At 50.1% G+C, this 14,220-nt stretch overlaps 1 protein-coding gene across 6 annotated transcripts in view; it reads left to right on the forward strand.

Moving 5' to 3' along the window:
- The window catches only part of LOC118706551 (cytochrome P450 4F3), a 30,998-nt gene that overhangs the window by 7,164 nt on the left and 9,614 nt on the right, over positions 1–14,220 (forward strand). Inside the window, exons 2-6 of one of the 6 annotated variants that reach the window (XM_036415963.2) lie at positions 839–842; positions 7,006–7,203; positions 12,003–12,147; positions 13,761–13,814; positions 13,907–14,034. In XM_036415963.2, the coding sequence (XP_036271856.1) occupies positions 7,006–7,203; positions 12,003–12,147; positions 13,761–13,814; positions 13,907–14,034 (525 nt within the window). In that variant the 5' untranslated portion in view covers positions 839–842. The other 5 variants (XM_036415965.2, XM_036415966.2, XM_045573590.1 and 2 more) reach the window with 5 other exon arrangements.

The following is a 14,220-nucleotide window of genomic DNA, read 5'->3' on the forward strand; positions in this document are numbered from 1 at the left end:
GAAGTGGGAGTAGCATTTGGTGAACTCACAGGGTTAGAGTGGCTGGACCTGGGGTAGAAAGGAGGAAGGGTGGGTAGGGGCCCATTGTGTAGGAACTGTGGGCCATGTCACAGTGCAGCCCTTATGCTGAGGGCAATAGGGAGCTATAGGGCGAGTGTGAGTAGGAACAGGACACATCATGATCAAACCTGGGCTGGCAGGGAGGTGGCTTGAAAGGGAGCATAGGGGGCTGAACATCCAGGGGAAAGGGTGGCTGTGGTCCAGGTGGGACAGGAAGGGTGGGGGTTACGCGGAGGAGAAGGTTAGGGTGATTCTCAAGTCCTAGGCTGGGGGAACTAGGTGATGGAATAGTCCCTGATACGGTGATCTAGAAGGTAGGGCAATGACAGTGTCCACAATAGTCATAGGAATCCATCAGATTGAGCATCTACTGTGACCAGTGTCTGAGCTCTCGTATAACTGACTTTCTAGAAAGGGGAGCAGGTAACAAACGATGAAAAAGCAAATAAATAAGTACATGAACACAGGGCCTTCAAGCCACTGATTTTATTGTGAGAAAAATAGCCAGGCATAGAGGGTTCTGGGCAGAGGAGGGGTAAGACTTGTCATACAGTCTTTGGCTGCTATGCTGAATAGAGACTACTACAGCAGGCAAGGATAGAACTGAAAGATGAGCGGAGGTGACTACATGAGTCCAGGTGAGAGGTGACTGTAGCTTCACCCACAATGGGGGCTGTACAGGCGAAGAGGGGCAGTTGTGTTCTGATGAGGAAGGACTGTTCTATGAAGGTAGCAGTCCTGGCAGCTTTGCCAACGGATGGAGTGTGGGGTTCATGAGAAGGGTGGGTCCCCAGGTTTCCAGGTTCGAGCGCCCGGAAAGAATGGAGTGCCATCAGTGGAGTCGGGGGATGCTGAATGAAGTAAGTTGTTTTTTTTGGGGGGGGTGAGATTAGCATGTCGGTTTGGACCAGGAGCAGCTGGTCCATCAAGCTGGCACTTGGACAGGTGGGTCTCAAGTTTGGGAGGAAGTGCTGGGCTAGGATGGACATTTGGGAAGCCTCAGGACTCAGATGGTGTTTAAAGCCCGAAGACTGTGAGATACTAGGGTATATGTGTGTGTGTGTGTCAACGAAGGAGGGGCTTAATTAAGGATCAAGCCCGGGGGGTTGGGGGTGTCTCCGAAGTTAATATAACAATAATGATATTTAAATGGACTGAGTACTTCTTGGGTGTCTTTCCCATTTAATATTCTCATTTAATTCTCACAGGCACTGTTATCCTGGGATGGATATTGAGTCCCCCAGAGTGAAATGACCAAGATATCCTTGGGACCTCAGAGGCGGCCCTGAGTCCTTTTCTACCCCATTCCTTGGGCCTCCTTATCCTGCTCATGGTCCCTGGACTCTCTTTGCCTAGAAGGGGCATCGGCAGAGATGGCGCGGGGTGGGGGACCCGGAGATGAGTCAAAGCAGGGCTGTCGATCCTGGAGCGCCCCCTGGTGGTGTGAGCTGGGATCGTCTCCAGAATGCCCTTTCCCAGGTAGACCGAGTGGAAAACATGCAGTTCCAGACACTGCAGGAGCCACCCACTGCCTCTCTCACATCCTCATCCCAAGGGAGGGTATCCAAGCGCTCATTATTCCCCAAACATTGCACCAGCCTCCCTCAACTCACTCCTACCACCCATGCCTCAGAGGGTTCTGGGCAGAAATAACTTGACCTTGTGATGCGACTTACATGGGTTCAAACCCAGGTTCTGCTCTTTACTAGCGGTGGCCCTGGCACGTGACCGCCCCTCTGCACCTTGGCTCTCCTGTGGGTTTTATAGGTTCATCCTACTTGTCATGCACGTTGACTTTTCACTAAGGGTCTTGGTGGATGAATGAGGGAGGAGGGGAGGCATGAGGTCTGTGGGGCCCAGGACTCACCTCCTCCTGGGTGTGAGTCTTTAGATAAACCTGGTGCCATCACATAAGGCTCATTCCTCTCCTGAGTGTGTTAGAGGCTCCCTCTGCTGGCTGGTTTGAGGACACAGGCTCTAAAGTGTGTGTGTGTGTGTGTGTGTGTGTGTGTGTGTGTAGGGATGGGGGTGGGGGAGGTGTTGGAAAGAGAGGAGGGGAGAACCCCACTCATTGAACAACTACAATATAACTGTCCACATCGGGCTGTGCTCCTGCTCAAGGCAGGAGCCCCTGTCCAGAGCCCCTCCCTGCCCTGCAGCAAGCGGGCCCGCTGGAGAAATATGTGCTTGGGAGCAGCCCTGACTAATGACAGTTCTCTGCTCTCTCCCAGAGGTCCTGAGGGGCTGAGCCCCAGGTTCCAACAGAGGGAATTTCATTTTTAAAGCACCGTTTCCCTGCTGCCCTCCCTTCCCTACCTCACTCTCTCACTGCCTTACTGGCAGCTCCTGGGACCAGCTTCCAAAGAAACGACTTGCAGTTGAATTTTTGCCACAGAATAAAGGATTTATACTTGAATTCTTGTGTCACGGTCTACTTTCTGGGAACCCAAGCTAAGAGACGCACATAGACCTGTGCTTATGCCCAATCCCCATCCCCACAGGCTGTTATAATATTCTTTTTACTGAAGAGGAGGAATGTGAGGATCAGAGTGGGCAAGTCATTTGCCAAAGTCACACAGCTGGAGAGTGACAGAGCTGGGCTTTGATTCTGGGCGATCTGACCCCAATCTTAGTGCTTACACCCCTCTTGGAAGCCCCCCTCCCCCTTGATAAGGGCTGAGGGAGTGGGGGCCATTCACAGCTAGTAATATCCACATGTTGTTTGAACCAGAGGGACCTAAGACTCATTTATAGCAGGTTTCCATGTATTCATTTCGTCATGAAATAAAAGAAATAATGGCAAACACATGCTTGGTGCTGACCATGAATCAAGGAGGGTTGTTATAAGCACTTTATTTATTTATCTCCTCTCTCCAAATATTGTATGAGCTTGATGTAAAAAAAAAAAAAAAAAAAAAAAAAGTTGCAAGTATGTAGCCCAGCTAGTGTGGCTCAGTGGTTGAGTTTTGACCTACATATGAATCAGGAGGTCACAGTTCGATTCCTGGTCAGAGCACATGCCTGTTTCAGGCCCGATCCCCAATAGAATGTGTGTAGGAGGCAGCTGATGGATGTTTCCCATTATTGATATTTCTTTCTCTCCCTCTCCCTGCCTCTCTCTGAAATCAATAAAAAACATTTTTTTTTAAGTTGCAAGTGTAAAAAAATTTTTTTTAAAATATTTTATTGATTTTTGTACAGAGAGGAAGGGAGAGAGACAGAGAGCCAGAAACATCTATGAGAGAAAGTCATCGATCAGCTGCCTCTTGCACACCCCCTACCGGGGATGTGCCTGCAACCAAGGTACATGCCCTTGACCGGAATCGAACCCGGGTCCCTTTAGTCCCCAAGCCAACGCTCTGTCCATTGAGCCAAACCGGTTTTGGCGCAAGTGTAAAAAAATTTAAAGGGAAATTCTTCTGTTTCTACTCTCCAGTCCCAACTCAGCATTTTGAATTGATTTTTTTTTTCTTCTTCAGTTTTTACAAATTGAATATATGAATATTTTCCAGCATCTATACAAACATTTAGGCACACATAACCACTTTTTAAAGAGAAATTTTTATAAGAGTTGATTTGAGCCAAACTGACGACATATGCCAGAGAGCAAGATCACATAACCATTTTTTTGAGGACTCCAAACATGTTGTGAAATATCGTCTGCTCCAGTTAGCTATTATTGCATAACGAACTGCCAAGACGTTTAGTAGCTTCAGTTGACAAACTTTACTTTGCTCACCAATTTACAATGTGGCAGGGCTCCGCTGGAATGGCTTTCTCCACTCTAGGCGGCATCAGACGGAGCAGCTTGCCTGAAGCCAGAATAACTCGCTCACATGGCTGGCTATGTGGTGCTGGCTGTTGGCTGGGGTCCTCAGTTCCTGCTAACACAGGGCCTCTCTGTGGGGCTGCTTGGGCTTCCTCTTAACATGGCAGCTGTGTACAACAGGCTGTGCCCATTGTCCTCAATAGCAGAGAGGTGTGGACAAGCAACCTGGAAGGCTGGTTAACTTTGAAGGCTCTGAAAGGTCAGAGTCAACCACCAACTGTTTAGTAGAGAAAATGGTAGCTAAAGCAATGCCCACCTTTTAGTCTTAGGTAAATCCTTCCTGATGGGCTATCATTGGAATTGTCTGCCTAAGGGCTATGGATGTATCCCAAAACCTGAATAAAAGGGACCCCAAGGCCGGAGCAGAGTGAAGTCCTTCCCCTTGAGTTGGGCTCCCACCTGGGTCCTAATATTCCCTATTTTTCTTTTCCAGTCTCTTTCATTTGTGTGCGGCCTCCTCCAGAACTTGAACCTGAACCCTGAACCACGCGGGACGCACGGGTGTATTCCAAGGGGCCCGGAGGAAAGCTTCAAGTCTTCTCATAATCTAGACTCCAAGTCCCTGGAGTTGGTGAGGACAGCTCAGGTTCAAGGAGAGAGGAAGTAGATTCACCCCTGTACCAGCCAGGGTTCTCCAGAGAAGCAGAGCTTCTAGCACAGATGTCTATTAATCATCTATGCACCTATTTATTCATTATGTATCTATCATCCATCTATTATCCATCGCTATTATCGGTTACTTATCTACCTCATCTATCAGTCGTCTCTCTATATAGCATGAAATGAGTCCTATGAGCAAATATGGTGTCAGCTGCCAGTTGTCTTCAAGGTCATCACTGGCATGACACCACCTGCATCACGTTGGTTAAGCAACCCAGGCCAGTCCCGATTCAAGGAGAAGGCAAATAAACTCCTTTTCCTCAGGACAATGGCAAAAAGTTTGTAGTCATCACCTTGGTGGGTCTGAGATGCTGCATTTCCAAGATGCTGCATGTGATAGCCAGGCTGCTGGGCTGAGGACCGCATTCTGAGTTCTTAGAGTGCATGGCTGCTAAGTCCTATTCTTCCCTACATCCTATATAATAAAGAGGTAATATGCAAATTGACCATCATTCCAACACACAAGATGGCAGCCCCCATGTGGTCAAAAATGGCCGCCACAAGATGGCCAACAGGGGAGGGCAGTTGTGGGTGATCAGGCTAGCAGGGGAGGGTAGTTAGGAGGGACCAGGCCTGCAAGGGAGGGCAGTTGGAGGGTGGGGTAAGGGGGAAACTAGGCGTGCAAGGAGGACAGTTAGGGATGACCAGGCTGGCAGGAGAGGGCAGCTAGGGGCAATTGGGTTGGCAGGGGAGCAGTTAGGCAGAAACGGTTAAGGGCAATCAAGAAGGCAGGCAGGCAGGCAAGTGGTTGGGAGCCAATAGTCTTGGATTTTGAGAGAGGTCCCAGATTGGAGAGGGTGCAGGCTAGGCTGAGGGACAGCCCCCAGCCCTCCCATGTACCAATTTCATGCACTGGGCCTCTAGTAGTTAATAAAACCGACTGTGTGCCAGGATTCACTTTCTCCTGAGCCATCACACCAAATGCCTTTGGTGTGTGGCTGCTACAAGTTACTACACCTCTCGGGACCTTTGCTTTTTCTTTTTCTCCTGCTGCTCCCCAGACCTGTCTGGGCCTGTCAGCAGGTGGCTCCGCCCAGCGGAGGAGGCGGAGAATCTGGGGCAGTGTGCCTCACTTGCTTCGGGCTCCAGGAACAGGCGTCTGGAGCTGGATCACGTAGGACTGGAAGCAAAGAGGGTGTGTGTGTGTTTGGATGTTTCCCCAACATCCTATCAGTTGCGGGAGGTACGTCTGTCCCAATCTTTTCACATAGCTGCATCCTTCAAATTCACCCTCATTTTGGAGCCTGACCACGGGGAAACTTCACAGGGGCTCAGACCCCTTCACAGGGCAGTTTGGAAAGGAGCTGGACAAGCTTTAACCCCTCTCCAGCTCTCACCCCATCGGAAGGCTAAACCCCGAAGGTGGCCAGCACAGCTTGCAGTCAAAGCGAGAGCAAGACAGTAGTCACTGAGGGTCTCCCAGTTCCGCCCTCTCCTGTCTGGACCCTCTTCTCATGGCCCCACAGACCTACCCCACTTGCCCCTGGGTGCCCTCTTCCCACAGAGCCCTTCTACCCCGGAATCTGATGGGCGAGTCCCCAGGCAGGCGGTTTCTTTGTTCCTCTTTCTTGGAAGTAGGTCTGCGTGCCCTGGAGGAGCCAGGGAGATGTTCAGGACAAGACTTGCCTGGCAACTAAACAATCAAGTTCAAGTTTTAGCTGCTGAATCCTAGACTTGGAAGGGTAGAAGAGGAAGTAAACGTGGGGGGCTGAGAGTCCCCTTTGTCTACTCCCAAACGTGCTCCTCACCCCACGGGAGGTGCTGAGTCCTGAGGTCCCAGCACTCACCCCCTGTGGCATTGAGCTGGTTTCTCTCTGGACCCAGCTGGCTCTGGCTTCACGTTTTGGGTGACTGCCATCAGGGAGGAAACAGCTAGGCCCACAGGCATTGGCCGACTCAGCCAAGCCCAGCCTCCCAGAGTTCAGAGGTCGGCCAGGAACAAAGTCCTCCCCGGAGGACGGTGAGGAGATTGTGTAGGACTGTGCTCCTGCAGAAGGTACTAGGCTGAAGCTGACTGGCCTGAGAGTCCTTGGCCTGGGGCGGGGAGGGCCGCTGGTCTCTGCAATTGCAGCTCCTGGGAGCAAGCTGGCCGGGGATGGTGGTTTCCTTGTAACTGGAGCCGCCACTGGCGACCTCCCACAGGCTAATTCTTGTTGGGCGTTTCTTCATTAGCCTTTCTCTTTCTCCCTTCCCCTTCTCTCCATGTCCCTGTCTCTCTCCCTCTATCTCTTCCTCTATCTGCCTCTCTTTCGCTCTCCCTCTGAATTTCCCTGGCTCTCCCTTCCCTTCTGAGCCCCATGCCCTGTCATCTGCCCCTAACCCCCCTTTCTCTCTGTAGGCGGGTCTCTGCCCCTGAGCTTCCCTCTGTAGGCGGGTCTCTGCCCCTGAGCTTCCTCATTACGATTCCCAGTCCCCGTTCTAGGCCTCAGGAGCTCACCCTCTGCCTGCCCTGCAAGATGCTGCAGCTGAGCCTGTCCTGGCTGGGACTGGGGACGCTGGCAGCCTCCCCGTGGCTACTCCTGCTGCTGCTGGGAGCCTCTTGGCTCCTGGCCCGCTTCCTGGCCTGGATCTACACCATCTATGACAACTCTCATCGCCTCCGATGTTTCCCGCAGCCCCCAAAGCGGAACTGGTTTTGGGGTCACATGGGCATGGTGAGTGTGGGCATTAGGGTAAGGCTCGGGTATCTGGGTAGATGTGTTACCTATGAGTTTGGGTTCTTGTCTTCAGATACAAAAGAATTTAGATCAGGGACACTCGTAAAAGCAAAGGCAGATTTATTGGGGGAGGAAGAGAACACAGAGATAAGGTCCCAGGTTCTGTACCCCAAATGTGGGGCTTAGGGGCTTTAGGACTTGAGAACCCAGAAATTCCTGGGTCAACCAATCAGGGAGTAGGTTAGCAGGCTTTTCCTTTTCTGAAGAAACACTGATACCCAGGTATATGTCAGTGAAGTGGAGCATTCTGGGATTGTGCAGCACTTATTATGGGATGTAGGAAGGGACTTTCCAACTGGGGATTGAGTTTGTCCCTATGGTTGGTAGCTTAGCTTTAGAGCTGAAAAAGAAACTTAAAAGAAGTCTGGGTAGTTCCCGGACCATTGCTTCATAATTATCTAGTGATAACTGTCAAGGATCTGGTAGGGCTTGCAATTTTGGGGAACATTTTATTCTACCATTTCAGGTGGACTCCCTCCCCGAAGGGTTGGACATGGGGCTCAGAGGTTGGGCTGGGGTCTAGGACAGCAGAGAAGTGAGGGAGCCCTCTTCTCTCACTTCCTCACCAGGCTCATTGCTCTCCTCAGTGCACTCCATGTCCCCAAAGCTTTCCTTTTGTTACCCTTCCTCACTCCAAACCCCCTTCTGCTTGTCTGTCTCCATCAGTGCTCCTCTGAGGGTTTCCCAGGGTGCACTGCACAGAGCCAGGCCTCCTGGTGTCCCACAGTCTCCACTGCTGCACCTGGGACCTCCTCCAGGTCCCCTCACTGCCTGGCTCATCTCTGTCAGCCTCAGGCCGGTGTCTGCTCCTCTCTTGACCTCTGCTTCCCCAAAGGAATTAACTATGACCTCTGCCCTCTCCCCCCTCCCCCCAGGGGCACAGCTGGACATGAAAAAAGATGAGGGCAGTCTCTCCTCCTCTCCTTCCTCAGGCTCTTTGCTTATCTTGGCTCCCACTCCCCAGGTATATCAATGGGCCCCATTGTCCAAGGAGTCCCTCTGGCCTTTGCCCTTATGGCCAACTTCCTGGGATGGGGCTCTCGGCCCCCTTCCCCATTCCTAGCCTTTTCCCCAGAAGCCCTTTGTCCAGGCTGCATCCACCCCCTATTGCCACAGTCACACTTTGGACTCTGTTGTCACTGGTGAAGGCACTACCTCCGAAGCCACTGGTCGGAGTGTTGCATCCTCTGACCAGAACCCCCTCCTCCTTCCAGCTTCTTTCTTCCACTCCATCTTTGAGGCCACCAGAATGTCCTTTCTACGTCCCGGCCCAACAGCTTCCTTCGGACCCTACTCCCTTGGACATATTTAGCTTCAGTTCCATCCTCTGCATGTGGGCAGCAGTCTCTAGCCAATTGAAGTTTCCATCCTGACCCTGGACAACCTCTGCTTGCTTGAGCTCAATCCCCACACCCTCCAATCTTTCTCCACGATGATGCTAGAGGAGGTCGTGAAACTGGACAAAAGGGTGTCCGCTGAATCCCCACTCATTTCCAGTGCGATGCAACCTGCACGGAACCTCCCGTCTGCGTGCTCTTCGGTCTCCTCCTGGACAAAGGCTTGTCTTGCCTCTTTTCCTCCATTTCCCCACTGGAACCTCACCTGCTCTAGTCTGGTCCACTCTGACCAGGCTCCTCTGAGATGAATAGGAACTCCAGGCCCCTAAGTCCTTTCTCATCCACCTCCAAGCAACTCTGAATTTGTCACATTGCAAATTCCCTTTTCTCTTGGTTCTAGCACAAGTCCCTGCCCGAGTCCTCACCTCCATGTGATTCCTCTATCTCCAGTCCCGGCTCCTCCTTCATCCTACCTTTCCATATGGGGATTCACCCAGAGTCCTAACCCTGTTGGGCTACCTCAAGGCTACCTCCTTACTAAGGGCTTCACATCTTGAGGAGACCATCATAAGTAAGTTCCAAGTTCACATTTCTCCTGAGTCGGAGGCTCTATGCCCAGCCCCTTCCTCCCCTCCTCATATGGTGGAGATGTCTCATAAAGACCTCATGTCACCACATTGTAGTTGAAATCACGGCTTCATCCCCAATCCTAATCCTCACCGTGGGTGTAGTTCATCATTCAGTTATCCACATCCATACTTTAGGGCCCCCTGGCCTCTCTCTTCTCTCACCTACACATCTGGCCCTTCATCACACCTGGCTGTGGTGCCCCCACAGCCTTTCCTCAGTTTTCCCCTGTCTGAATCCTCCTGCCACCCCTGGCTCCATCCACCATCCTCCTTATCTGGAAGCCTCACCTTGCTCCCTCTCTGATCTCCTTTGTTTCCTGTCATCATTTCTCTCTCTTTAACCTTGAAGAGACTTTTCTGAAATTGAGTTTAGATCATGACTTTTCTTGGCGAAAAACTGATGACTGCCTATCACTCTGAAGATAAAGAATAAATGTTGCCTGCCTTCACCAGTCCCTCCCACACTCTGCAGACACCCAGAGCTCCTGCGTTAGCTCCTCAATGAGCTTAGCCATTCCTACTCCAGGGCCTTTGCTCATGCTGCTCTTTGGATGGAAGGACTTTTCTTGGGGTTGCCTGGTCAATTCCTCCCATTTTCAGCTCAAATGTAACTTCCTTCTAGAAACCGTCCTTGACCCCCTGACCTTGACTTCTGACTTGGCCTTGCTCACACGTAAACAGTTAATGGTCCAATTATTTGTTTCTTATTCCTCTTCTTCATTAGATAGTGTAATTGGGGGTAGACACAAGATCTGTAGTGCCCATGCCAGGAACTGATATATAGTAGGCAGCTAATAAATATTTGATGATGTTACGGTAGAGGCTATGTGCTAGGCCTGGATGAACTTGCAATCACCTTTCTTGGTTGTCCAAGGCTGAAGGGATGTGCGACCAACTCCTCTCCTCCTCCCTTCCCCCCAGCTTATCACAGAACAGGATGTCCTAAGCTCATCACGGAACAGAAGGTCCCAAGCTCACCATGAAGATTCTGGGTCTTAGAATGATCTTAGGGAGCCCTGGAGGCAGTGGGCATGTTATACAGTTTCCGCAGTTCTGACTCCCCCTCCAAGGGCTGGGATGTGGAGGATGGCCTTGGGCACTCTGCCCTCTTCCAGTCCCTCAGCTGGTGAGTGGAGTCGTGCTTCCTCTCTGAAGCGATCTTCTCAAGTGCCTCTTCAAGTCCTTGGAGAGCAGGGAACAGGTCCACAGTGAAAACAACTTATTTCACCTGCGTGGAGCCCTGGAGACTTGGTCAGCTCTGATGGAGCATTCCATTTGGAGGGACTGGATAGGTCACCTCACCAGAGGTGATCCGCCCTCCTTCCCCCTTTGGGGGACATGGCTTCAGTTTCTAGTTTGTAAATGATATAATTAATGGGCGTGTCCATAACTTCTGAGAGATAGATAGATAAACAGGACATACTATGAGCGATGATGGGTGGATGGATAAATATTGATAGATAATAAATAGACAAAAAATGATGGATGGATGGATTTATAGATCTATAGGTGACTAGATGATAGATGATAAATGGTAGATGGATGAATAGATAGATGATAGATTATGGATAGAAAGATGATAGATGATAGATAAATTGATTGGTAGACTGATAGATATATAGATTATATAGGTAGAAAATAGATTGATAGTTATGTAGAGATAGATGATAGACAGATGATGGATAGATAGATGGATGGATATATCGATAGATAAATACATACCTATATGCATGTACACGTATATTCAAATAGAAGATAGATGTACATGCATCTGTGTTTGTACTTATTTCTTTTACTCCCTCTGTTTACCTGTATCTATAAGTGTTCCTCTCTCTCTCTCTCTCTCTCTCTCTCTCTCTCTCTCTCTCTCTCTCTCTCTCTCTCTCTCTCTTTCTCTGTTTCTTTATTTTATTTTTAACATTTATTTTATTGATTTCAGAGAGGAACGGAGAAGGAAAGAGAGATAGAAACATCAATAATGAGAGAGAATCACTGATTGGTTGCTTCCTGCATGCCCCCCACTGTGGACCAAGCCTGTAGCCTCAGCATATGCCCTTTACCAGAATTGAACTTGGGACCCTTCAGTCTGCAGGCTGTTGTTCTGTCCACTGGACAAACTGGTTAGAGCATCTTCCTCTGTTTCTTTACTTTTATTTCTCTGCCTATTTCTCCAATTCCCCATCTGTTTCTCCTCATCTCCATATCCTGCATGGCCCCCCAGTGCCCTCAGAACCAATTCCCTGCCTCTACCCACTCTTGATGCCCTGCTTGATCTGCTCTCTGTTCCACCTTTTCTCTGTTTCTCACCCATTTCACTCTAGCTGCACAGAATTCCTTCTTGCTGCTCAGAGCCAGGTGCTGGCTCTCTCACTTTCAGGCTTTTTAGTGGGCTATTCCTTCCTATCTATTTATTATCTATCTATCTATCTATCTATCTATCTATCTATCTATCTATCTATCTGTCACCTACCATCTATCTATCATATATCTTCTATTTATCTCATCTATCTATCTATTTATTTATCTCCTAAAGAAACTGAGAGATAAGAGAATGAGGGGACAGGGAGAGGCATATAGGTAGACATACACACAAAAAGATCTGAGACCAACAAAGAGAAGCTGACTTAGTGAGGTAGAGATGGGTGTAGACCAATAAGCCAGGCAGAAGGAGTTAAGAAGTGAGTAGGATATGGTGAGTAGGGGGTACAGTGGGAAGTTGTTGCATCTGAGGCCCCCTGTCAGGTCTTGCCTCATCTCCATCCATTCCCAGGTGAAGAGCAATGAGGAGGGCTTGCGGCTGATCGAGGAGCTGGGCCACTACTTCCGTGATGTCCACCTCTGGTGGATGGGGCCTTTCTACCCTGTCCTGCGGCTCGTTCATCCTAAGTATGTGGCCCCCCTGCTCCAGGCCCCAGGTATCTCTCCCAGGAGCCCCCAACCCTAGCCTCTCCCTTTCCTCTTCTCCCAGCCCTTCCCAACCCTTCCCATTTCTGGACAGGCCAGGTTGAGCAGGAGAATGGGCAATGTTGACAGAGTCCATGACTGTGACACTAATCTGTTGGGTGACTCTGGAAAGGTCCCTGACTCTCTCTAGTTGACAATCTCTTTCAGGCTTGAGTGGCAGAAACTCAACATTGTAGGTCTGAGTAAAGAAAGGGGAGCTATTGACTGGAAAGCTCAGTGAGAGTTGTCTTCAGGTATGGCTGGATCCAGGTCTTCAAACAATGCCATTGGAAATCTGTCTTCATCTCATAGTTCTGTGTTCTTCTGTGTTAGAGCTCAACTGGCCTGGAGAAGTGAGCTCATTCCAAGGAAAGTTTGCAGGGTTCTTTAAATTTACCTGGCTTGAGTTCCAGGGACCAGTCCCTCATCTAATCACTGTGACTTGGTTGCTAAGGCTCAGAGTCATATGCTTAGCTCTGAAGTGGAGGATGGGTTGGCATGGCTGTCCTCCTAATTACTTGGATTGAGAGTGGAGGAGGGATGGGGTCCTGGTTCCAGGAGAAGGGGATGGACACTGGACAGGTAAGTACCAGATGTCCATCCACCAGCAAACTTGATAGGTGGGCATTTCCTGGGTGAGGAATCAGGCTCGCAGAGGCATAGTGACTTCTCAAGACCACAGAGCATGCTGAAGCTTTCCTCTTAGCCCTGTATGTTTTCAGCTACCCTAGCTGCCTCTGATGGGAGGAATCCTAAGCTAGAAGGTGATTTGGGATGAGAAGACCAATGGCCAGACTATTGTAGGGGAAGATCCACCAGAACCCAGGTTGGTGAGCTGTGTCTGGTTGGTCCTGGGGGGCTGGTCTGGAGGGAGTAGTGGCAGTTCTTCATGGTGAGTGGAGCTCAGTGTCTGGGAGGGGCAGCACCCTCTTGTCCCTTTAAGAACAGAGGAATGCCTGACTTAGCACTTAATGTTGCATGTAAGACAGAGGAGAATACTGAGAAAGTCTGGGTCATACCTGAGTCATGTCTGAGACATTAATGGGACCACATTTAAGTCCTAACTGGGGCCCGTTTGTGGGACATACTGAGGTCATGTCAGATTGTCTTTGGATCAGTGTCAGAGCATGCTGTATTATGTCAGGGCATGGCATCCATGTTGGAGTCATGTCAGGATATGTTAAAACATGGTTGAGCTGTGTCAGATGTCCTAAGAGATGTCAGAGAGTGCTGGGGACAGACAGGGTGTCCTAGGTCACTGTAAAGGTATTTTGTAGAGTTCTGGACTGTGCCAGGGTATGTAGAACATGTCGGATCCATGTTAAGGTGTGTTTCAGCATGTTGTGTCATGTTATGGTGAGTCTAAGCATGTGTCTTTGGGCTCTGCCTTTGCTCTGATCTGTGTTGCAGCCTGATTTGGTCCTCCCATGGCTCCCCACTCCTCACTATTTCCTCTGCCCTTGTCCTATTCCTGCCATGATGGGTTTGGAGGGGGAATGCAGACCCCTGGTTCTTAGTCTCCTCCCTTACTCAAAGTCCCTCTCCTCCCCCTTCCATTGCTCCTGATGGATCTCATTCATGTCAGCTACCGTCGCACCCAAGGACATGGTCTTCTATAGCTTCATGAAGCCCTGGCTGGGTGAGTAACTGAGGGTGGAGCAGGTTGGGGACAGCCTTGGGGGACCAGGAGAAGGTCCTACCTTGCCCACTTCCTGTGGCTGCCTCTGCCAGGAGATGGGCTTCTGCTGAGTGCTGGTGACAAGTGGAGCCACCACCGCCGCCTGCTGACCCCCGCCTTCCACTTTGAAATCTTGAAGCCCTACATGAAGATCTTCAACAAGAGCACAGACATCATGCACGTGAGTTCTTAAACCCAGGGATCCAGGTGGAGCCTTGGAAAAGGAGGAGTGGCCTCAGGCATGTATGGTCTGATGTCCCTGCTGTATTGGGGGTCAAGATGATGTAATGAAATCATATTCCTGGCACTAGTGCTCAGAAAGGCTTTAGTATCCAGTCTGCTCACTGAAACCCTCTAAATTCAAAAT

This window comes from Pipistrellus kuhlii, unplaced genomic scaffold, assembly GCF_014108245.1.
Source record: "Pipistrellus kuhlii isolate mPipKuh1 unplaced genomic scaffold, mPipKuh1.p scaffold_m20_p_52, whole genome shotgun sequence".
Classification (NCBI taxonomy): domain Eukaryota; kingdom Metazoa; phylum Chordata; class Mammalia; order Chiroptera; family Vespertilionidae; genus Pipistrellus; species Pipistrellus kuhlii.